This window comes from Fulmarus glacialis, unplaced genomic scaffold (genome assembly GCF_000690835.1).
Source record: "Fulmarus glacialis isolate BGI_N327 unplaced genomic scaffold, ASM69083v1 scaffold454, whole genome shotgun sequence".
NCBI classification, from domain to species: domain Eukaryota; kingdom Metazoa; phylum Chordata; class Aves; order Procellariiformes; family Procellariidae; genus Fulmarus; species Fulmarus glacialis.
Genome location: NW_009205882.1, coordinates 171,605 through 194,691, shown reverse-complemented (window position 1 = coordinate 194,691; position 23,087 = coordinate 171,605). Strand labels below are relative to the sequence as shown.

The 23,087-nt window shown below is 44.2% G+C and overlaps 1 protein-coding gene across 1 annotated transcript in view; it reads left to right on the top strand.

Moving 5' to 3' along the window:
- The window catches only part of MYBBP1A (MYB binding protein (P160) 1a), a gene marked incomplete at its 5' end in the record, with an annotated part of 61,162 nt that overhangs the window by 13,756 nt on the left and 24,319 nt on the right, over positions 1-23,087 (top strand). The window contains 8 exons of the mRNA XM_009575544.1: positions 25-114; positions 795-935; positions 1,663-1,827; positions 2,877-3,034; positions 3,867-4,001; positions 5,261-5,372; positions 7,566-7,697; positions 9,552-9,620. Of these exons, the coding sequence (XP_009573839.1) occupies positions 25-114; positions 795-935; positions 1,663-1,827; positions 2,877-3,034; positions 3,867-4,001; positions 5,261-5,372; positions 7,566-7,697; positions 9,552-9,620 (1,002 nt within the window). The remainder of the gene's footprint in view (positions 1-24; positions 115-794; positions 936-1,662; positions 1,828-2,876; positions 3,035-3,866; positions 4,002-5,260; positions 5,373-7,565; positions 7,698-9,551; positions 9,621-23,087) is intronic.

The following is a 23,087-nucleotide window of genomic DNA, read 5'->3' as shown; positions in this document are numbered from 1 at the left end:
AACACAAGTCCCTCTTTTTTGCAGGTTCTTGACCCATACCAAGAGGAAAATGAAGAAAGTGCTGTAGTTGTGATGGAAGAATCGGACAAAAAGATCAAATCTGCACAGGACACGGTAGTTGATGTGCCATTGCTAGTGACAAATACTCTTCAGACCTTCACAGTTTAAAAATAATGTTTCTCCTGATCTGTGGTAATAGATGTAATTGCATTTCTCTGTCTTGAGTAAAATGGCTGTTGCTCTATTAAGATTTATTTTAAAAGTGCAACACACAAATGGCTTGTTGGAAGTGCATGTTTGTTAGTCTCTTGGCCTTGAAGGAAAATGCTGTTGTAGGTATGGCTGTTTGAATAGATGACTTCCTGAGAACAGATGACTGCATCCTGAAATTAGCACAGGCCTCTCTTTTTTGCAGCCACAGACTGAATCGTTTCTGTGATGCACAGCCATCTGTGAATTCAAGATCTCCGGTTTTAAGAACTGCAGAGATTCAAGTCACAAAGCATTACAAGCATTAGCAGAAAGGAGAGTCAGATGGGGCTGTTACTTCAGATGTTCCTTGGAAGCTTCTTTTTGATACTTATTTAATATGACAGAGAAGTCTGTTGTTATGTTCTGCTTTTAGTTCTTGTGAAGATCTGGTATCTCGTTATCTGAGGTGTCTTTACATGAATCTGAGGGCTGGAAGCAAGGCAGTGGGGTGAGGGGAGGCTTGAGTTTTTATTTCTGAACACCTGAGAATTGAGTAGGGCTTGAAGAATGGTGGGGTCAGGAGATGAACTTTTCTTCCTCAGGACGAGGAAGGAAGCGAGGACTCCTCAGATGGAGGCGACACTGAGGAAGAGAATGACAGTGGAGATGAGGAAAAGAATGAAGAAGTTGATGATGATTTTCGCAGTCAGCTGATGAATGTTCTCCAAGCAGGGAGTGCATTGGTACGTTTTCACTGCCTACCTTGGATACAGATACCAGGAGGTTTGGAGTGGTGAAAGATTATCTAATACCCACATCCTGTCTGAGCCCTTGCAGTGATAACCCTGGCAGTCATCTTTGTATGGCATTTGAAGCAGGAGGTCAGGATTTTCAAAGTAAGCTGTGGGAATAAGTCACTTGTTCTTTTATTTATTGTTAGCGTGTCTTGAGTGCTTTAGCTTGTCCAGTCCAGCCTGATATAGCTTGTATTCCTGCCTGTAATAAACGAGATTGACATGAGCTAAAGCATTGAGATACTGTTACATGGTGCCTGTATTGGCTGGCCTGTGTGGAGGAGCGTGATCCCTATAGCCCACCCTGGAGACTTCTTGTAGCAGCATTGGAATGTGGCTTAATGATTCTTAAAAAGGCTACAGACACAGCAACATATTAACCTCTTTACTGAAGGAAAAACAGCACAGAGGGAGTCAGTGTCAAAACCTCAGCCTCTTCCCTCTCCCGATCCTCTAGCTCTACGTGTTAGTACTGTGCAGCCAGAATTACCTGATAGGAAATATGAGCTAGATTTCTCATGGGTCTGAGCATCTGTTTTTCCTTCCCATGTTGTTATTCTGGGTCTAGAGGTAGCTACATCCCTACTGTGAGTCTGGTCTTGGCTGTGGTTCTCTCCCCACTGTCTTTTTGAAGTACATGAGATGACATGTTGTTTTTGCATTTTAAAAACAAAAGGGAGGAGATGAGAGTGATGAAGAGCTGGATGATGAGGCAATGATGGCTCTTGACAAGAACATCTCGGCCCTTTTTGCGGAGCAGCAGAAACGGATCCAGGCGAAGAAGGATGAGAAAGACAGGTTGCGGAAAGAGAAGATCCTACGGAGGGATTTCAAGATTAAGGTGGGAAATCAAGTGTTTGGTGTGAAGATCTTTGGCTTACCTTAGTTGTAGCCTATCGCATGCCATGAGCTACTTAATGCTGAACAGCTTGGACATTCATGTATGTCATAAGCTCCTGGAGGTTGGGACTGGATTGTTCTGGCTTTGTACAGCACCTGGCACAGCAATATCATGGTCAGCGACTGGGGCTTCACAGGCCTACTTCAAAACAGAAAACAAGACTGTTCTTTCAAAAAGTGAACTGTGGTTTCCATTTGCTGATCTGAAATGCTTCAATTTATTAGATCCTTCCCCAGACCTACACAAAGGTAGATGCCTGTGAGTTTTTGTAAACTTGACAAGCTTGATGTGCCTTAGTGTGATATATAAAATCCCTCTGGTAATTTTGCAGTCTAAGCTTTTTTTTGGCTTGTTATGCTAGTAAAATCAGGAGGATTAAGATTAACACCCCCTGGTTATTTGTGACTGTAATACTGACTTCAGGCCACCTGGTGTCAGCATGGATGGTCTAGGATATTCGGGCATCCAGGGACAGCTCCAGCCGCTCACATATAGAAATGTCTGGTGTCAGATTAGCCAAGATGAAGGCTGAATGGTGTAGCGAGCTTTACTGCATTTTCATTCTGATGCTGTGCTATAGGAGGCTGATTTTATGCTAATGCACTGTCTGGAAGTCAAGGGGGGCTTGCAGGGGTGAGAGCTATCAGTCAATGGTGCTAACAGAGATCTGTACCAATTTACAGTGACTGCAGGTCTGGCCAGGTGGCAGTGTTTCTCATAACTGCTGTTTCTAAATGGTTTCACTGCACAAAATAAAGCTGAAGTCAACAGGCAGCCTTTAATCTTCAGTTTCAAATTTTTAATTTTCAGTTTCTCATGCCCTAACACTACAACTGATAGCAGGTGTACAGATCTCAGCTGGAAATGGTTTTCTTCAGCCCCCTCCAGCTGCTATGTAGCCCACTTCAATCTGAAGGAGCTGCTCTAGGTAGATCCATCATGTTTCCCTGTCTGCATTAGTTCTCATGTCAGTAACTCTGTGTTTGCAGGTGCTGGATCTGATTGAAGCATTCGTGACTAAGCAATCAGAGAACCCCTTGGTGTTTGACATCATTGAGCCCCTGCTTCGGGTGATTGAACAGTGCATGAGCTCAGACTCTGACAAGCAGGAGGTTGACTTCCTCCAGAAAACAGCCAATATCTTCAAGTAAGTGTCCTTAGTCGTCCAGATAACAGGCAATGGCTTTTGATAGACACCAGTGGTGGTGGTTGAATCCCAGAAGTTGGTCTTTCTAAGATTGAAGACGATTGCTTTATAGATTGTGTAGAATTAGATTACCAGCACCTAATACTAAGCACGCAGACAATGCTTAGTCATAACCTGCAGGAAAGAAATCAGGATCTGGGTTTTTAGTCTAAGGGACTTCAAGTGTCAAACCCGTTTGCAGGTGGAAACCTTAAGAACAAACATTGGTATTGCAGGCACAGTGCCATGTCACCGAATATCTCCACAGGCCTCTGACCTCCGAATCAGACCATGCAACAACTCCCTAGGCTTACAGAGTTGCTGCTGTGGCTGGAATGAAACTCCCAACAAGTTATTATTGAGACAGGCAGAGTGCAAATTCTCTGTTCACGGCCAGAAGTGAGGCATAATACAAGCCAGACACAGACATAATGCATAGTGTGTCATGCTGTGTCCTCTGTACACCGCTCCCTGACATCCTCAGCGCTGCTCTAAAGCATTTTCAGTGCTTCTCTCTCTCTGCCTGTTGAGAAGCAGTTCTGCAGAAACAGGGTTTGAGGCAGCCAATCCCCTTTGTGGGAGCTCTGGAGGAAAGTTGACTCTGATGCCTAAACACGTGCTTGAAGGCAAAAAGCAGTACCTACTCACTCTTCTTGCCACAGCAATGCCCACAGCTAGCACCATTTTTGTTTATGTGTCGCCCTGAGCCCAGCGATAAGGGTTCATAGCGATCTGTTTCCCAGAGCTCTTTCTGTAGGTAATGGCTTTGGGTTTGTTTTTAATGCTCTTTCAGGAACTCATTGTGCCGAACTAAGCAGTACTGCAAGAGAGTGGATGCCCTGCAAGAAGATTTGCATGATTTTGTGGAGAGGCTTGTGAAGAAAGCCTGCAAGCACACTGACTCTTCAGTGGCTCTCTATTATTTCAGGTGAGTGTTAAAAAGGAGCCTCTGTACTCGGTGCTGTGGGCTGGTCTGTATGCAGGCATAATGTTGCATGTTAAAACAGTTCAGAGAAGCGAGAGACTCGATGAAGGCTAGGTGCCAGCATCTGTGTCTTACAGGAGGACTAGTCAGTCATCCTGGCAGTCTGAAGCATTTTCAAACAGATGTCCATTTTTTGGTGATCATCTTCTATGGGCTCTGTGATACAGAAATGGTCTGGTACAGCTTTGCTGATAGTGATGGGAAGTGCTTCCTTGAGGCTTCACTGGGGAGTAATGAATTGTGTGTGATTTGGTGTGGGTATGAGTGTAATTTATAGTCAGTCTGCAATGATCGTTCTGTAAATACAGTGGTTTACTGTCTCCATGATAGCAGGATGAGGACAATAATGATTATGAGTCCTGACTGTATGTACCAGTATTCACTCCTTTGCTGCTGAATACAGGTGAATAAGGATAAGGCATATGTGTATTTGTTAGGAAACATGAACAATCTTGCTGTTTCCTGGTGTAAATGGGAGTGCCATTTACCAGTACACTCTCTTGTGACTTGCAGGCAGTTTCAGGAGGACTTTCATACTCTGACTGGGATTTCTCAACACAACTGTGTATGCAGTGGGTACCATGTTGCATGGTCAACCCAGTGCCATCGGGCAGTGTTGGCTCTGCAGCACACCTGGCTCGTGGCTGTGCAGGAACCAGGGTACTTCTTGGCAACACAGGGCTGGCTGTGTGTGCTGTGTGGCTCCCTGACAGCTTCCTAGTGGTGGCAGTCCTGAGTGGAGCCGTGCCCAGTTAATACAACATTTCTCAAAAGCAGCAAGCTGTCTGCATGCTCTCTCAGTTGATCTGCCCAAGTCTCTTCTGCAGTCTGGACTGAGAGGGCTGCACGTAGCACTGGCTGAGCTGTGCAGGCTTGGAAATCCTGGGCAAATGCAGAAGTCCTCAAGCAATGCTCCTCAAAATTGATAGCAAGCGGCATGAGCTTGAGGAAACCAGGCTGATAGTGGGGATGTCTGACTGCGGTGGCAGATAATGAAATGAAGCAGCCTCCTGAGATTATTTGTCTTTAGGTCTGGCAAGAGTGGGTTAGACTGAGAGAAGGGACCCTCTCGGACTCTTTGATCCCCCTTGGTACAGAATAAGTTGCCTGCATCACTTGACCTGTGTCCTCAGGTGGCTTTGCAGTGGCACTGTGACACTGTGGTAACTCCTATGTTCTCCGCTTTTCCTTTTCTTCTTTAGTGCCTCATTATACTTGCTCAAAGTGTTGAGAGGAAACACATCTGATAAGTCATCAAATCCTCCTACCCCTCTGCCAGAGGAACAGAGCAACACCACCCCGCAGGCTTGTCAGGTAAGACAGCAGGCTGCTCTTGAGGCAGTGTTTTTTGCAAGTAAAGTTGCGTTACCCCATTTCGCTGAGTGGGCCTTGCTTATTCAGTCTCACTGTTCCTGTTCCTGCAGATACCTGTCTGCATGATTTCTCTTCCGTAAAGCTGTCAAATTCCCCATCCCCTTCTGGCCCTCACCCTCCTGCCTTTGCAGTGCCTGCTTGCCCATAGCCACCAGGGGCTGCTGATGTGCAGTGCATCTAGGTTAATTGCCGAAGAAGCGAGGTTTGGGCTGAGGGTGAAGAGAGTGTGGTGCAGCCCTGATTTCAGTCGTAGTTGTTTGCAGGGAGACTCTTTATCTGGTTGTGCTGTGGGTGTCTATTACTCGGAAAGCCTTACTGTCTGGTTCCGTTTCACCTACTGTCTCTGCTGAATTTCACAGGTCTCTGAATTTGGTGACCCTATATATTGGGCAGTCCAGTCCAGTCACCTCCATAGAAACCTAGCAAGTAGTGTTTTGCCAGCTAGCCTCATACTTGCCTCTGAACCCCTCAAATTATGTGCAGGAATTAGTACCTTAATCCTGTTGACGTTTTGTGAGGGAGGAGAATAAACAGGGCTACCTCATGACAAGGGAGGGCCTGGAAATTACAAACACTGACATATTATTAGCGGCTGAAAAGATAGCCAATGTTTCTAAGGCTTAGTGAGAGACTAAGAGTGTTAATTCAAGCAGCTCTTGTTCTGTGGCGGGCCTTTCTGGAAAGGAAAACAGAGTAGGAGATCTGTGGGGAATATAAAAACATACTTGATGTTGAGGTGAGGGTGAGACATGCTTCACAGCATCCTTGTGCAGCCTCACAGGGAAGGCTATTATTCCTGTGGGAACAGAGCTGTGGTCTTGACCAGCCAAAGACACAGCCAGCAGCTGAAGTGAGTTGCCGGTTTGAGGGAAGTGACACAGTTTAGTTTGTGTGATGCTGGTGCTGACATTGTATTGAGGCCGGGAAGGTGTTGCAGTGGGGAACCAGAGACAAAGGTGTGGTGTGTTTCCAGTGAGCAGTGCTCTGTGAGCATAATCTGGAGCTTTTCAGTAAGGAGCAAAATGGAACTAGAGCAGACCCTATGATGCAGTGGCCAAATTTATGGAAAAGCCTGTTACTGTAGAAGAAATTTTTTACAGTAAACATCTGCATGGGAGGAGGAATCAATTTTTTAACCTGCAGATGTGTATGTCAAATAAGTGCTAAGTATAGACACTTGTCTAGGAAACTGGGGTCATATATTTCAAGATCCATCTCCCCTGTTCCGCTCCAGCCTGTGTTCAGCTGCAGTAGCACTGGGAGTTCAACCGGAGAACGGAACACAACATTAACTTGGCTTTAACTTGCTATGGGGCCGTGGAAAAACCGCTTAGGCAGACGTTCGTAAAAGGCCCTTCACTATTGTGAAGATCATAGCTTTGACCTCCTGGGCATTAATTTTTCTTTCTTCCCAGAAAGCTGTGCTTCCCTGACAATATGAGAACAGTCAGGAATGTTGGGATGCGATGCTCTGCACTTCGCTCTTCATTCACCCCTGTGTTAGTTTAGATCCATATGGCCTGTGCAGGTCTCAGCTGGTTGCTGCATGGCTGGGTTTCTTGTTCCCCACCAGAGGGGGATATTAGAGCATTTACACAGTTCTGGGGTTGCAGGATCCCTGATCAGAGCTAGGGCTTGTCTGCAGGGTACCTAGAAATCCTGGACATAGCTGCTAAGTGTATGTAGATCTAGATATCTACACACACTAATATCTACAGATTCAAATAGCTCTATAGCTGAGAACACCATGTGCACAGCACAGCTGCTGCAGGATGGTCTTTGAGTGCTCTGTGAACCTAATATGTGTTAGACATGCCCACCACAAACCTAGAAGTACAGCCCCCACACTACACCACGCTACATGCAGTGTATGTAGTCGTACTAGCAAGCTGTGCTGCCCTTCATGAACATGGTCATATGGCTGTGGATACTTGAGAGAGCATGTTTGGGGCCCACTTTGTTTTTTCTTCACAGTTCTGTGTTGTATCTCGTAGGCCTATATCATATAAACTACCCAGGATTATCTAGCTGTTGGAAAAATCTGTGTCCACTGGTGGAAATTAATTACTTCATTGCTAGTGATTCCTCCTTGTGTTTCACTGGAAACGTTTTTGTTCTGCTTTTTCCCTATAGCTTTTGAGCACAGGTTGTTTGGATATGGAGAGGGTGACTGTCATATATCAGCAAGCATTGACACAATTCTTGACTAAACGGAACAGTGCCCTTACAAGCTCCATGTTCCTTGATCTCTTCAGACGCTTCCCGGTAAGTGTTGCTGTCTGTGTGGTATGTTGTCTTCTGGTGGCTCCGAAGTACAGTTGTAATTCTGGGGGAAGTAGGGAGAGAAACTTCTCCACTTTATTGTGGGCTTTTAAAACTGCTGTAAGGTTTCCTAGGATCTTCACCAGCTCAGACTTAATACTGCATGTTTTGATAGCAATGCTGCAGAAGGCCAGGATCTCATTTTTGGTTTGGATTGGGATACTGCATGGAGAACGTAGATGAACAGAAGGCTGTTCTTTAAGCATAGCCTAATACTTTTACCAGTATTCAAGACAACTTGGATGAGCAAGGTTTGCACAAAGGCAGAAGGGACCAGCTTATTTAAACAGCTAATGTAGCTCCAGTCTAGCTTTGCTCTGTCTGCATGCTCAGTTTATCAGTTTTTTTCCAAGAGACTGTAGAGCGTAGAGTCTAATTGGAATCTAATCTGCAAGCCGGATGTTCAGACAGTATCAGTGTCTGAAATGTCTGAGGTATTTCCTGCAAACTTGACCTATGCCTGGAGCTGGTCTCTACTATGAGGACAGCCAGTTTTTAAGAAACAGGTCTAGGGTCTGAATGTCATACAGTTCTTCAGGGATTTTTAGGTCAGAGTGAGGTAGAGACAGTTGCCAGAAGCCCTTTCTCAAGGGCTTCAACCTTTTAGAATTGATGTCTGACAGGAGGGTGGGAGGAGACATAGGCTTGTGTAACTGGGGGAAGATGCTTTCAGACTCTGAGGGAATCCATGCAGGAGAGTTCTTCTGCATACCAGGTTTCTTAGGACACCAGCCCACGATGCCACCTACATAAATTACTGAAATAGGGGGAAGAGAAGGGTTTTGTGCTGCCCACACGGACAGCAAGCTTAAGATCCCATCTGCAGGTTTCTAGAGCCTGTGGACTCCATGCGACTGTTCCTTGCAGAAATGTCTTTTAAAATCTTTAAGCTCGTCCTTTTTATAAAAGAAAGGTAATGTTATACACAGATACTGGCCTATTTAAAGCTGGGCTTTGTCCACTTGCTAGAGCTATCTGTTCTTTTAGTAGTCTTCTTACCCCCAAAAAGAAGCCATTTCAGGTGGTGTGGTTGGAATAACCTTATGCACGATATGTCAGTGAACTGTGCAGCAAACTGCTGTCCATGCTTTGTCAGGACCAGACCTTCCGGTGCCTGATAGGTCATTAGAGGTATGCCAGTAAGGTATTTGCAATCCAGATGCTTTCTCATTTCTTGTGTCTGGATTTCTTGTGCTCCTCAATTTGGAAATATTTTGCCTATAAACACAGAAATTGGTGGATTAGGCCAAGAACACAGGTTCAAGCTTTGCTGACAAGTGCCCTTCCTCTAGAAAGGTTGTTTTGATAAAGATCTGTTGCAGGAGACAACTTTAAGATAACCTGTCTCCAGGGAGACTTTCCTCCTGACACAGTTGTTTCTGGCCCCTTTAGCATGTGGGTTCAGATCCTTCCCCAAGTGCTGACATTCTCCAGTCTAACTCGGCATGTTCTCCTTTACCTCTGGGACTGTTCCTCTGCGCAAACTGAACTGCCTATGTAAAGTATCAGGCAGATGCAGACTTAAATCAAGAACCAGGCAGAACACAGGAGGTGAAATCTTTGCCTGATTTTTCCAATTTAAGAGTTTTGCTGCTGATTTCCTTGTGATCAAGACTTCACTCAGGGCTGGTGTGAGCAAAGCTGTTAATTTTCAAATAAGCTGTTGCTGATCTCTGGGCACTTTTATTTCCTGTGGCATTTTCGTCTCGCTCAAGAAGCTGTGTAAAATATAGACTCTTTTGCTTTGCTGTCTGTCAGCAAATCACTAATAAGAGACTGGGTCTTTCTTTGTTACAGATCATGTGTAAGCCATTAGTAGATATTCTTGTCAAGTCTATCACAGCAGGAGCCAGGCAACATCAGCAGGTAAGAAGGAAGGCAAACAAACAAAGCTGTATTAAATAGTCAATCGGAGAAGTCACTTAATCACGGCAGCTCAGATGATGCTTAATACGCTCATTGCTGCCTTTAGGGCTGCCCAATTTTGAGAAGTGGGCTTCCTGGGGGAGAGCTTTTGCAAATACTGCCTTGCTGCTTCAGGTATGTGACTGAAGTTGTGGAAGTAGCTTATATATTCACAGTCACGGGGGTTCTTTGGTAGTATCTCCTTTAAAAACTGCCTGCAGCTTTCAGGGTTGAGGCCTGATTGTCGTAGGGGTTGCCTTCAGTCACTTATTCCTTGATTACTTTCTTATTGGTAAGATGTTCTTCTGTATTAATGCAGTGTGTTGTAATCCTTGCCTCCTAATGCTAACTCGAGGTTAGCTTCCTGAGTCTGTTCTGCGCCTTGCCAGCTGTCCTGCATTTTCTAGGCCATGTGCTTCTGTGTCTAGTTTAAAACCACCTGTACTATAGATTTGATTTTTGATGGTTGATTGCATGTGCCTGACTAACACAAAATTAGTTGAGCCTTATCAATAACACATTGCAGGGTGACTGCACAGCTCACTGTGCATGAGCAGGGAATGAGGCCTGTCTGGATTTTCACTGCAGCATGGGCTGCAGTGGGGGTGCCTTCCATGCAGTTAATAACCAAAACCCCTTTAGGCCAGTAGCACTGTGTCTCAGACTTTCCCACCCCCTAGCTGTATGCATCTGTCCCCTGCAGAAGTGCATCCTAGATTGACCTTTCTGTTTCATAAATAGCTGTTTTATTGTTTCTGATCGTTGGAGGGAACGCAGAGGGCTGGGTATGTGTTTACTGTAAGGCTGCTTTATATCGTCAGTGTAAATTGCATTTCAGGCTCTTTTACCCAACAGGAATGGCTCTGATTTAAACAAGAACAAAAAAAAAAAAAAAAGAGAGTGAATTAAGCTATTAGTAATTTCAGTGGATAGAAATAAGGATGTGTTACACAAATAACAATCAAATTAATTATAAGGCACATACTTGATCCTATCCTCAAGAGACCAAGAACAGCATCCCAAGCAGACAGCTTCATTTATGTGGGTATCTTTGCTTCCCCACAGGGAATAGCGTTGTCCTTCTTTCAGGGCTTCCACAGTTATCTGCTCAAGCTTTGTTTCCAGAGCCTGTTTATCTGTGGGTGGGAGTAGTAGGGGAGGACATGCAGTGCGCTGTTTGTGGGAGACCGGATAGAGAACATGGATATACTACTGTTTAAACAAAGGCAACATGGAGAGTAAGCTATGTAAAGCCTGTGGAGTTTGGAGTTGCAGCTTTACGTTTTTTGCAGACTGCTTCCTTTTCAGGAATTCTGGCTTCCCCTCATCAAATGTCCAAGTTGCCAGGTTTTCAATTAAATTTTCCCACTGATTCTCAATGCAAATGTGCTTGGTGGTACCCTGGGGGTAGGGTGGGGGGGGCAAGCTAGGTGGGTATATATGGCTAAGTGATGTCATGGGTAAAGCAGGGAGATAACTTCTCTGGAGTCTCTGCAGCTCCTGGCAGCCTCGCGGGGAGTGAGGTGGAGGGGCTCAGCTACCAAAAGGGCTGTCCTAACTCAGAGTCCTGAAGACACCAAAGGCCTCCTGATACCCTAACTTTGGCCAGCCCTGATGGTTGAGAGGCAAGTAGGGTAGTCTCCCATTTTCAGCCCCTGAAGATTGGCCTCTAATCATTAAACTAGCTTAATCCCAGAGATATGAGGCTTAATTGCCCTTCTAACACTCCTGTTATTAATGCTGATCGTTCTGGCTATGCCTGCTGTGTCTGTATGAACAGCTAATCCCACTGTGATTTTTGACTTCTTGGCTCTGCAGATCCCTTTGGCAGGGGGTCCTCAGGGCTGTGCTGGGTGGGGAGAGCTGTTCTCTGCACAGGAAGGGGGAGACTCACAGCTCTGGCCAGGTGTCTTGTGTTGGCCTGGTAATGAACCCTGGGGCTCTGGCCCAGCAGGGCTGCTGGCCACTGTCCCAGCTGGCCTGGGGGAGGCCCTTCCCGAGGGGGTAGGAGAATTGGATGCGCCTTCAGGCTGGGCTTTTAGGTAGTTTTGAGCAAAAGGAAAAGTGGTTCATGAGGAGGATGTAAGGGGGGGTGTTCCTTCCTTCTCACCCCGAATACCTGGGAGTTTGTGAGAGCAGCATGGAGGTAGGGGGTCTGTTCCGTATCTCCTCTCAGCCAGACTGGTCCCTGAGTTTTTTGATGCCTTTAAGGCAAGGTCTTGTGGCCACCGGCATACATATCCAGCTCTTAACTTCAGGGGTCTCTGCTCTTGCTGGGGCCTCTAGTGTAAAGTCAAACTTGATCACTAAGTGATCACCCTGGACTAGCCTGGTTGAGGTGATTTGCAGCACGTCTCCCTGTGTGCTCAGTAAGCCACACAGTGTACAGTGAGGCCTGGACCTGCCTGAGCTCTTGTCAAGAAACAGCAAACCCAAACTGTATGTGAAATGTTGTTCCTGTGCCTTCTGTTGTGGGCTGCTGCAGGTCTGTCAAACTCAGTTTCTGGGCAGTTGTAACTGAGAGAGGATCCTCTAGGAAATGCAGGAGCCGTTCAAATGCTGCTCAACTGGCGTTGGCTCGGAGAGGAGTAGTCTGGCCTCTCCAATTCCAGCCATTTGTCCTGACCCTTGGGTCCTCGCTGTCTGTTTGGTGCCCAAGTGTTCATGCAGTTACGTTGCAAAATGGACATAAGGATGATTTGGCTGAAAACTTACCTTCCCCTTGCACACATACTTTTTTTTTTCCCCCCGCTTTTGCTGTGTTGAAATCAAGTTTGATCAATTTACTGGTCTTGTTCAGGGCACAGGGATAGTCAGTTCAGGGGCAGGAGTGGCTGGGTGAAAGCTGTGATTTATTTCATCAAACAGCAGTGTTTGTTAACGTGAAATTATGGCTTCTGTAAAGTGAGTATGAGAATATTGGAAAGCAGAGTTTGTCTGTGTGGACTGTTGGCTGTAGCTGGTGACTCGGGCAACTGGGTCTGGCATTGCTGCAGCCTTTCTGTGCATCCTGTCTCCCTCAGTTGCTCACGTCCAAAACCTGGAGAACATCGAACCCTCAGCAGCAGTGTTGTGTCTGGAAAGACAGAGGTGTTTGTAGCTATCAGATGGGTGTTACATGCCTTTCTGGGAGGTGCATTTCTCTGGCCTGTGTGATTGCTGGAGAGAAGGGTCTTTTGGAGATATCCAAAGGCAGGTGTATCAGAGGGTGCATCCTGATGCAAAGCTTAGCAGAAAAAAAGGAGCTTTAGAACAAAAAGTTTAGATAGTGTGACTGACATCAAGTCAGCCCTTTTCCTCTGACACTGTTCCTGCATGCCTAAAGCAGCAGTAAGGTTGTTCGCCTCCATAGTGAAGTAATTTGTGAGATAAAACGAACAGCACTTTGGGGGGTGAGAGCTCTTAAGGCAGTTTTAAACCTGGCTCACAGTGGTTGGGTTGGTAGGTTTTCCTAGCAGTAAGCTCAACCTGTATAACAAGTTTTAAACTGGAAAGGTGAATTTGCAATGATCTTACTGAGACTGAACTTGAAACTGAAGCTTGTACACGTGCCCAAGTTCTGTTCCTCTGATGCTACTCCTGGAGTGTGGATGCGTCCAGGAGACTGTAATACAGCAGTTTGCCTGGAAAAGGAAAGAGCTGGAGAGATTGGTGTCATTTATGAGTCAGGAAGCAACGGGCAAAGGATGCTTGACCAGGGAATGGGGGTTGTAATCCCACCCTGAATTCACTTAGTACCTGTTTAAACCTATACGTCAGAAAGATACAAGATGAAAACCTCTGTGACAGCAGATCTGCAAAATCACCTTATTTCAGGGAGTTCATGCATCTGAGCTGCACTTCTCAGCTTTTGTGAGACCACACTGACTGCAGGACACTATGAATCATATTCTGCCAGTTCAAATGCACTGTGACTCTGGCAGCTGGTGCTTTGAATGCTCAGTGTTACCTGTTGGCTGGCCTATTTTTCGAACTCTCCATTTCTTGAAGTGTGCAGCTAAAGAAGAAAGAATGCCGTCCCAAAGGTGCAAGTTAAAATGCTTCAGGCTTTTAAAAAATGAACACACTAATGTTTGGATGTCTTTCATTTATTGAACTGAGAATTCTGGTGGGTTTTGCTGTGTGGTGGTTTTTTTTTTTTTAACTACAGTAGTAATTGGGATCTTTTTCCTAAACTTTTGTTGATCCTTGCTTTCCCATATGTATAAGTTAAACCAACACACAACTTAAAGCTGCACTGTCTTCTCAGAAAATGGCTTGCCTCATGCCGGTGATGTGTTGTTGCACTGTTGTCTACTGTAGAAAGAAGTGGATAGAAATTGTATGAGATCACTAGATTGTAAGCAGCTACTATGAAGCTTTTCGAGAGGACATTTAGTGTGTGAGAAGCGCTACAAGTTAAATTGAAAAAGAAAGAAGGTGGTAAAGAATGAAATTTTTGGGGTAGTCTAATCCAGCTTGTTGGATGCCGTTCTGAGGCCTGAGGTCCTGAAAATCAGTCACACTAACTATGACCTTGTACTTGCTGTAATGGCCAGCAGAAATGTCAGTGGTAGGAAAATGGGACCAGAGCACACATCACAAATCTTTTTGTACATATAGGCAGATTCGATAGCTTTCTCTTACCGAGAAGGTGCTTACACCTGAGTAAAGTGTAGCTAACATTTCTAGAATCCCATACCTGCGTGCATACCTGCATACATACATGTGCTCTAAGTAGCTTAGGTACAAACGACAGCTAGGGATATAGTCTTCAATGGTAAGACTGGTATGGGAAAATGACAAGCCATCAAAAATGGAGCTTGTGTTATACCTTTGAGTTGACCTAGTGCTAATGAATTGTTTTAAGCTTCTGGCACAGATGATCCCATTGGCAGTGCGAAGCCTTGCAATTAGCCAAGCAGAATGTGTGTGGTGCTAACAGGTGGGGGGAGGCTTGTGCTGTTTTGTTGATTAAGGATGTTGCTGTCAGTCTGATGTCTTCCACATTCTCTCAAATTCAGTTTAGGAAAAAAATGTGTGTGAGCTTGTTCTCGCTTCCTCCTTTCTTAATGCAATTTGATCTTACTACTGCAATTGTTTCCCAGGAGACCTTGACCTTCAAATTACTTCCTTGTGCCTTGTTTCAGTGGGTGCAGTGTTGCTTTTTCAATACGCACAAAAGGCTTGTTTTTTTGGCTTGTGCCAATGGAGCGTAAACCAGGGATCAAGATGTGTTTAATTTAATGATTGTTGCATGACTCAGCTACATACCAGAACCCTCCTGAGCCTTAGGTGAGGAATGTCTTCCTGGTTTATTTTTAGCAGCATCAGTATGATGAGCATAGCCACAATAATACCTTGTTCTGTAACTGTGTGCGGTCTTGGGCTGTCCCTCTGATGCTGATACAGCACAAACCCCTCTGCGGTGCATTGTTAGTTGTGGTGAGGTTCTTACTGCAGTGCCCCTCCCCGCCCCCTGCCAATTCTCACGCAAGCTGGGGCTGCCAGAGGACTGGATGAGTCCGTGAACTAATGCTTCTACCCTAATAATTTAACTCTGTTAGTCTGAGGATCAGGTGAAGAAGGGAAGATGTGTGGCTGGTTGCGCTGTGGTACCCAGGCTTACTGCTGATGCGGGGTTCTGCAGGCAAGTGCATACTCCCAAGTGCCAGCTCTGAACTGGAAACAGGCTGAAGCACAGCCTCTCTGGAAGCCTGGATTGGAACAACCATGCTATTCCCTGAGAAATCCAGCTTATTGACCAGTGGTATTGGAACCAGTTTGGAAAGGAAGACTAGTAAATGAAACATCCACTGCTACCAGGAGTAAGGTGTTGTCCCCATCTTGCTTGTACCGGCAGACACTTAGACCACTTCTAGTCTGTAACTTTTTCCTAGGGTTGAGGCAAATGATTTGATACCTGTCCCTTGTTCTTTTCCTTTGGGAAAGGCACTAGGAGTGTACGTTTCAACACAATTACTAAGAGCCTTTGCAATTATTTCTGCACTGTGGTCACACATCAGTTTGGATACATCTCTGACTTGTTTACATTTAAAGCTATATTGATTGAGGATGTTGCAGTAGCTGGGAGCATAATGATGCTGTATTTGTCCATCAAGTGAGTTTATTTTCTGTGATTTGGCTAGAACTCTGCAAAGCTGATGTAAGTGCAGAGCTGTCATGAAGGTAATAAAAGTCATTTTACTTAGTGTGGAGATGAGAATGGGCACTGAGACAGAGTTCAAAATGTCATCTTATGTCATATAGATTCATTAATATTTCAAAATGTGTTTTTATAAAGCAGTCTGTGACAAGGAACCCTTTAAGATCTATCTAATAGAGAGTGTATTTTAGGTAAGTTGCTAATTAATCTTGGTGCTTTGGCAGTCTCCCCAAAGGGATCAAACATATATAGACATAATTTTACAGAACTGGAGCAATTCTGTGCCAGAGCTGCCATCACCAGAAGAGTAAAATATGATCCTGAAGTCCTGCCAAAGAGGTCTTGGCTGGTTGACAGTTATCCTTCTGAACCGTTTATGTTTTATGTAAATATCTAAGTTAAAAAGTAATTAAACTTTAATACAGCAAGAACAGTAAAAGCACTGCAAAGCATCAGAAGCCAGCACCCCTCTGTGTGTATATGTGGCAGTATTCCTCCTCTTGCTGTGATGGATGGATCACTGCATTAATGCACTGTGCCTTGCCTGCATAGTTTCCAGCAGGTGGTATAGGAAGGAATTGTTACGGAATATTTTGCATAAGCTGTTACTAATAATGAAGCAAAATAGACCTCCCCAGATAAGTACCAGCACCAGTTCAGCTCTACCTCCTTTGTATCAAAAATGAGAACTGGGCTGCTGATGCTAGCTAAGCAATAGGCGATGACTGAAAGGTACCGTTCCTTCAAAGCATCCTCCATCCCCTCAGCAGAGGTAGGACACGCTGCGCCTGTGTCCTCTGTAGAGGTGTCACTAGGGGGAGGGCTCATCCCAGGGTCTGGTTGAGGTGAGCAGACCTTCAGAGGGTGAGTAACCCATGGGCAGTGATAGCTTCTTGTGACCTGTAGTGTTATGGTGGCTGTTGCCTGCAGACTTCTTCCTTTTTGCCTTCCTCTGTTCAGTATGCACCCTTTCTTCAATGAAGAGAAATCATCTGCAGCTGGAAAATGTATGTCAAACTGACATGCTTTGGCTCCAGTCAGTGTCCTGCTCCTGTTCCTGTTTTTGTTTTGTGTAAGGAGATGGTCAAGGAGATGCTGTGTTTTGCAAGGTAAAGCTGAACTATGGGTGGGCTCTTGCACATTTTTGAGCTATCTGATCATGAGCCAGCGAAGCCCTGTGACATGTACTAGCTCTAGGTATGTAAACTGTCCCTCTGAAGTTGAAGGGGGAAGAGTTGAATGCTTAAGTGCTTTGCTGGGTCAGGGCCAGAGTGCTCTACATTTTTGTGTAGAGATTTTTAATTCCTAGACCTTTAGGATGGTTGCAGATGTGGATTATTGCATCCCAACCTTTCATTTTTGAGTGCACCTCTTGCATCGGGAGATCTCAAAGAAACTACCTTCATTGGGCGAGTTGGAGGATGTTGACAGCATCTATAAATAGTCTCTGATGTTCTTTGGAAAGGTGTCTGATGTCATAGTAAAATGTAGCGCTCTCTGATTAACTGTTTTATAAGCCATGTTTCTCTCTCCCTTTCCTCTCACTTGTGTGAGATGGTTGAAAATTTAAAAAGATCTGTTTAAATTTTTCAGGTCCTCCCTACTGCACTTAAGCTGAGTGCTTGAAATCCCGTGGCACGAGGTTTTACTTGTATTTGCATTGAGAACTTCGTGTGTTCGTGGTGTATTTCAGTTGAACAAGGGACCCCTGTCACTGAGTCTGCGGGGTCTCTTTGGAGCATCATGCATGTTGTTAGCTGTTTACGTTTGTTTGTTTTTTCCATCATATCGGGGATTTTTTTGTTGTATTTCTTGGTGCCTTTTAATGGCCCCTGTATCTTTTGCAAAAAGTGTCTAGCAGATAGATGCCTGCATTGCCCACATACAAATCCATAACGATACCAGGCATTGATTGACTGGCACTCAGTGCAGCACAAACAGAACATGAAAAAGCTCCTACTTGCCTCTTTATTCTGATTCTGGAGATATAGACTCTGTTTATTCTGCTCACTGCTGTTCAGCTGATTGTGTTGATGATCATGTAGCAAATCCTCAGTAATAGAGGAAACATTCTAGTCTGTTGTTGGGAATAAATAAGAAAATTGAAAGGTCATATACGCTTTAGTTGTTACTGTAGACACAGCTGCTGGCAAGAGTTATCCAAGGATGGGACTGATCAGTAGCATTAACAGCCCTGCATATCGGGTGGACTTGCTGAGTTAGATATATACCATATTGCAGTGATTTTCCAAGACTGAGTAATTTCCTAGCCTACTAAATTAAACTTGCCATCTGACACACGGGGAGTTGATAGTTTTTAAAAAGAGAGTGAACCACCCAAGTGTGTTCTGCTCAGCCTGACAAACATAGCCCCTTCGACAATTTGATGAGTAGATATTTGTGTAGAGCAAATGGGAAAAGTTTGCTTGGAGGCAAGGTCATTGCCATGAATTTAATAACAACATAACAAAAACAGGAGGGGAAGAAATGTCTGTGGTTGTGATGAGATTGGTGACTATCTCAGTCATATGGGCTCGAGTTATATTCATGCTACAAAAAAAATATTACAAAAACATCAGAATAGAATCCTGTTTTATTGAGGTTCTGGGTAATGATTTCTGTTGTGTTTACAGCGGGCTGTTGGAGCTTCGTTTGGAAATACCAGCAAGTGTGTTGGAGGGGTGTTGTGTTGGCGAGTGAAGAAAGATTTAGGGCTTCTGCAGCATAAAATGAAATGCCAACCTGGGCTGTATTCACTGACAAGGATGTTCTTAAGAGTTCATGTAGAAAGTGGTAGGTTGCTTTTTGTTGTTGTTTGGGGGTTTGGCTGCTTCCGTTTCTGCTTTCCCTTGGCGTGTATTAAAATGCCACTCTGCAAAAGCTAAAGCACAGGAAATCTCTGCAGGATTTCTCAGCAACCTCTTAGCAGAGTAGGGTCTCAAGCCACGTCCCTCTCCCCAAGGGCAATGTGCAATCTCTCATGTCATGGTGCTTCTCTCCGTGGATTCTGCAAAATGAAAAGATCTGCTGGCGAGCGTCTGAATCAATGAATCTACAAAGTTCAACCCAGTACAATTTCCAACTTCTTTTTTTGCTTAGCAATGCTGTTTATTTCAATGTTCCAAGCTAACAATTTTACTGACGTGTGAGTACTTTTTTTTTTAATACTGCTTGAAAGCTAAACTTCAATAGTTGACGTTTGAGTGAACTGGAATTCTAATTTCTCATTATCTGCTGATAAATGTTCTCAAAAGATGAAAACCTTTGTCCTTGCAACATCAAGACTGGTCTAGTGAATCAGGGACAGCAGCTAAAAGGCACACAGTGCTTAGGCAACATGAGGTTTTTTTGAATGCATACTGCTCTTAAATCTCCTAAATTATTAAATTTAACTTTAGCAAAATCTCTTTAAACAGGCTGCATTATGCGGTAGCTGCCTTCTGAATAGCCTAAAGAAAATCCTATTGCATGTCTTTCCTGAATTGAGGAAAATTGGCTTTGTTGTGCAGACGAGATATCTGGCTTAGAAAGTGTTGGGAGGAGCAGACAGGTGAGGGAACTGGAGGGGACAGTTTTGGTTTTGGTCTTACCAACACGTGCAAGTAACTTGAGGTGTCAGTGGAGCTTCTTGATATTTGATAATACAATGTGTATGTGTGTAAAATAAAAATTGACAAAAAGAAAGCTTTGGGGATAGGTTGTTGGTGGGTTGTTTTTTTTTTTTTCCCAAGAGGAAAGCCAGGGTCCAGAGAAAGGATAGTGCCCCAGATGATTTCGCAAGAGGTTTCTTGGTATTTGGTAATGTTTCTTTGAGCTTCAGATACTGGGATGCTCTGTGAGAATCTTTGCTTTTATTTCTTAACAAAAGGGCATTTCTTGCTCTGGTGTTTAGAGTGAGGACCTTGTAAAAGCAAAGTGAAAGTGCTCCAAAATAAACAGTGCCATATTAAGAAACTGAATTGTCTTAGATTTTTTTTTTTTTTTTAATTGTGACTTTGTTCTTAACTTGGGAGAGAAGTGTATTTTGGAGTGGAGAGGGAAGTGGGCATATTTCCTGATTATTATTGTAATAATGTTGTAATAATATTATAATAGAGGCTTGGATGCGTTGCACAGAATCCATTGCTGTTCTTTTCTCCTCTGGTCTCAGTATATCTTACGGTACCAATATTCCCCAACAATGTTTCAGTCTTGTAATTGGGCATTATGGAAAGAGCAAGAAAACATCAGTGCTCATGGGCGCTAATCTGTGTTCTGCTACTGATTTAGCTTGTGTTCTCCTGGCTCACTTAATTATGGCATCTTTTTATTTTTCAAGAATTTAGGATAATAAGATACTGACTTTTTTTTTTGGAGGGAAACATTAAGACTGATTGGCCTTTCTGATATGGTAAGTGGTTACCCCTGGGAGAAATGAATCTGTGTGTTCACCAAAGCAGCAGACCAATATATGGATTGTTCTGAATGGATTACTGTGTCCTGAGGGTCTGCCTATTGGCCTTTGGTGAAAGAAGAGCACAAGGTAAATAATGCCTTCCCCAGCCCTGAATGCTCACTAGCTGTATCTTTGTTGTATGCAAATGAAGTGTTCAAAGCTAGTATCTAATACCATCAGCCAGGCCTTGCCCTGGAGTCCAGTGTGTTATTTTGTATGTTCATTGTTTTGACTGCCCAAATGTCCTGCAGGCCCTTCATCTCGGGCAGAAAACCTGCCAGTGAAGCCCAGTATTTAATGTGCAGATATCTTCTGAAAAACTGCGGTGTCAAATCTTCTCCCTGTGTGCACTGACTCATCTCTGCTGCCTTTAAGATCTAGCAACATCTTATTTCTGTCACTAGTTCTTGTTAGATTGTGGTGACCGTAGCATTTTTTTTTTTTTTTTAATTATTTTAAATGATTTTTTCCCCCTCCTTTCCCAGCTGCCAACAGAACAGTGCTGAAGGAAGCAGCTGTACGTGTACCCACTGGTATTGGGCACAAACGTCCTGTTGCAGTGAGCAGGCTTTCACAAATGGGCTCCTCTGGTTAGGCAAGTGCAAGATGAGGCTTTTGCTCTGACAAGAACATCCTCCAGAGCACTGTTTGCAGAGGAACCAAGCATGGAAAAAATCCACTCCTCAGCAGCAGTGGAGAGAACGTGATTTGCAGAGTCCCCGATTAAACAAATTAAGTAATGATGTTTTAGGGCATGAAGAAACCTGTATGTAAGTGAATACTGTATATATGCCCAGGTCTGCAGGCAGACTGCTCCAGTGTCTTGACTGCTAGTGCTGGGTTTTCTGCTGGCTCAAGTACATTTAAAAAAACATACTGGTGTGACTTTGTCAGTGAAGACAATGACTATTTTTACCTGTAGGGCTAAGGCTAACATAACTAGTGTAGGTGCAGCTGCACTATATAAAGGTGGTTTCTATGGGGTGTAGCTCATTCCACATTTTCAGCCAGATTGAGCGGTGGTGGTTTAAGTGCTGGTGTCTTGTAATAGCTGTTTTCATGTTGTGGAAGGGGAGGATGTGCCAGCATAGCTAATGTGATAAAACTTTTTCTGTAGTGTAGACAAGTACTCAGTAGCAGCAGAATGAAGTTAACAGCCCATCTGATCGATGCGACAGCTGCTGTTCAGAGCCTTGGGATTAGTAGTAGAATTGTATAGATTTCTTAACTTCTCATTGCTGCTGCTTAAAGCAGGACATCTGAGCCACGGGTGAAGAGGTTTATGAAGGATAATAAAAATAAAGAGGAGAGGGGAGTCAGCAGGAGGGGTAGAAAGATGGAGATGTCTTCACAGTCAGTTTTGTCTCAATTGCTGTCTTCCAGGGAGCTTTGTTCTTTTTCAGTAAGCAAGGTAGTAAAACCTCAAATCCAAAAGCAGAGCTTCCAAAGTGGGGACCAAGATCTGACTGTAGTACCACATTCTGTGCAATTTTTCCCCTACTTGCAGGCGTTTCAGCAAGAGATTTCCACCATCCTTGAGTCATTGGTGTTGACCCTCTCTCATGGAGGTGAGACCCAATTTGCCTGCTACTGAAGGGACTTAACACTTTACCTAGCAGGTGATGAGCAGGTGATTGCTGTTCCATTTTTTCCATTGCTGAGATAGTGACTGGGAAGTTGGGCCACCCCAGGAATTACTGGGGTCATATGTTCCAACAGCTTAAGAGGACACACAAACCCTTGTGTTTGCAAACTACTGCTTTAGAAAGCTTGTTTAGAAACTAGCTAGAGAGAGGGATGTTGGCTGTTTCAGAGGTTTAGAAATAAAAGTTAACATTAAAAAAACCACAAAACCAACAGAGTTCATTGATAATTTTTTGCACTCAGGAAGGCCTAAACAGATCATCTACATGATGATGATCAAATGAGCAAAATGTGTCTCATGTGTGACAATTATTTTCAATGTGCTAATATGCAAGCTGTTGTGAGTTGTTTAAAGGTTCCTGGATGGAAAGCATCCTGCTGTATCTGTGGAAATCTGCTTTTTACTATGAAGGAGGAACAGGTACAATCTACTTTGCATGAAACTGGGTTGCAGCGCAGCTTGGATTATTCTAAAACACTGAAAATTGCAAGAGCTTGATGACCTAGGATGTTTGGTGGGAGTACACTGAGTAAGATTGCCTTTCTCATCCAAGGTTGTAAAATGTGATTTAGGTGTCACTTAAATGCTTTACATGTTGTAATTAACTAGCCTTGCAAAATTTTTCAAATCCATTTGTCGCAGGAACTTAATTTAAGCTGTAAAATATCATTTGTTTTGATTACTTTTTGGCAAGGAGAGTTTTGTTCCTGGGCTCATAAATCTCCTCTTTGGTGTTTTTTTGGCAAGGCCAGGCTGGGAGGAAACTCCTTCCTGGCCCAGAGCTTGGCGTGTGGGCACAGGGGAGGTGTGGGAGCAGGGGGTAGTGGTTGATGGGTGGGGGTTTCTGATCAGTGTTTACTTCTACTGCATTATTGTGCCTTGTCTGTTCCTGGAAGCAGGAGGGCAAATTTGCGGACTTGGAAACTGGCATCTGGTAGGACAACTTCTGCACTGGCCAAATTGGATCCTGCTCACGTTCTGCCTACCTCAGACAACAATATTGGATCTTGTCAAGGCTGGCTGAGGGAATGTCTTGAAAGAGCTGATTGATTAGTCTGAAGACACTGGATTGTAGCAGGAAATACTGAATTCAGCTCCTGAGCCAGATGATCATGCAGAAGAGTTTTTCATGGTCTTTCCTGGGCCAGGATGAGCTCTCTTTGACTCTGCTTGCAGGCACCAGGAATCTGTGTAATGACGGAT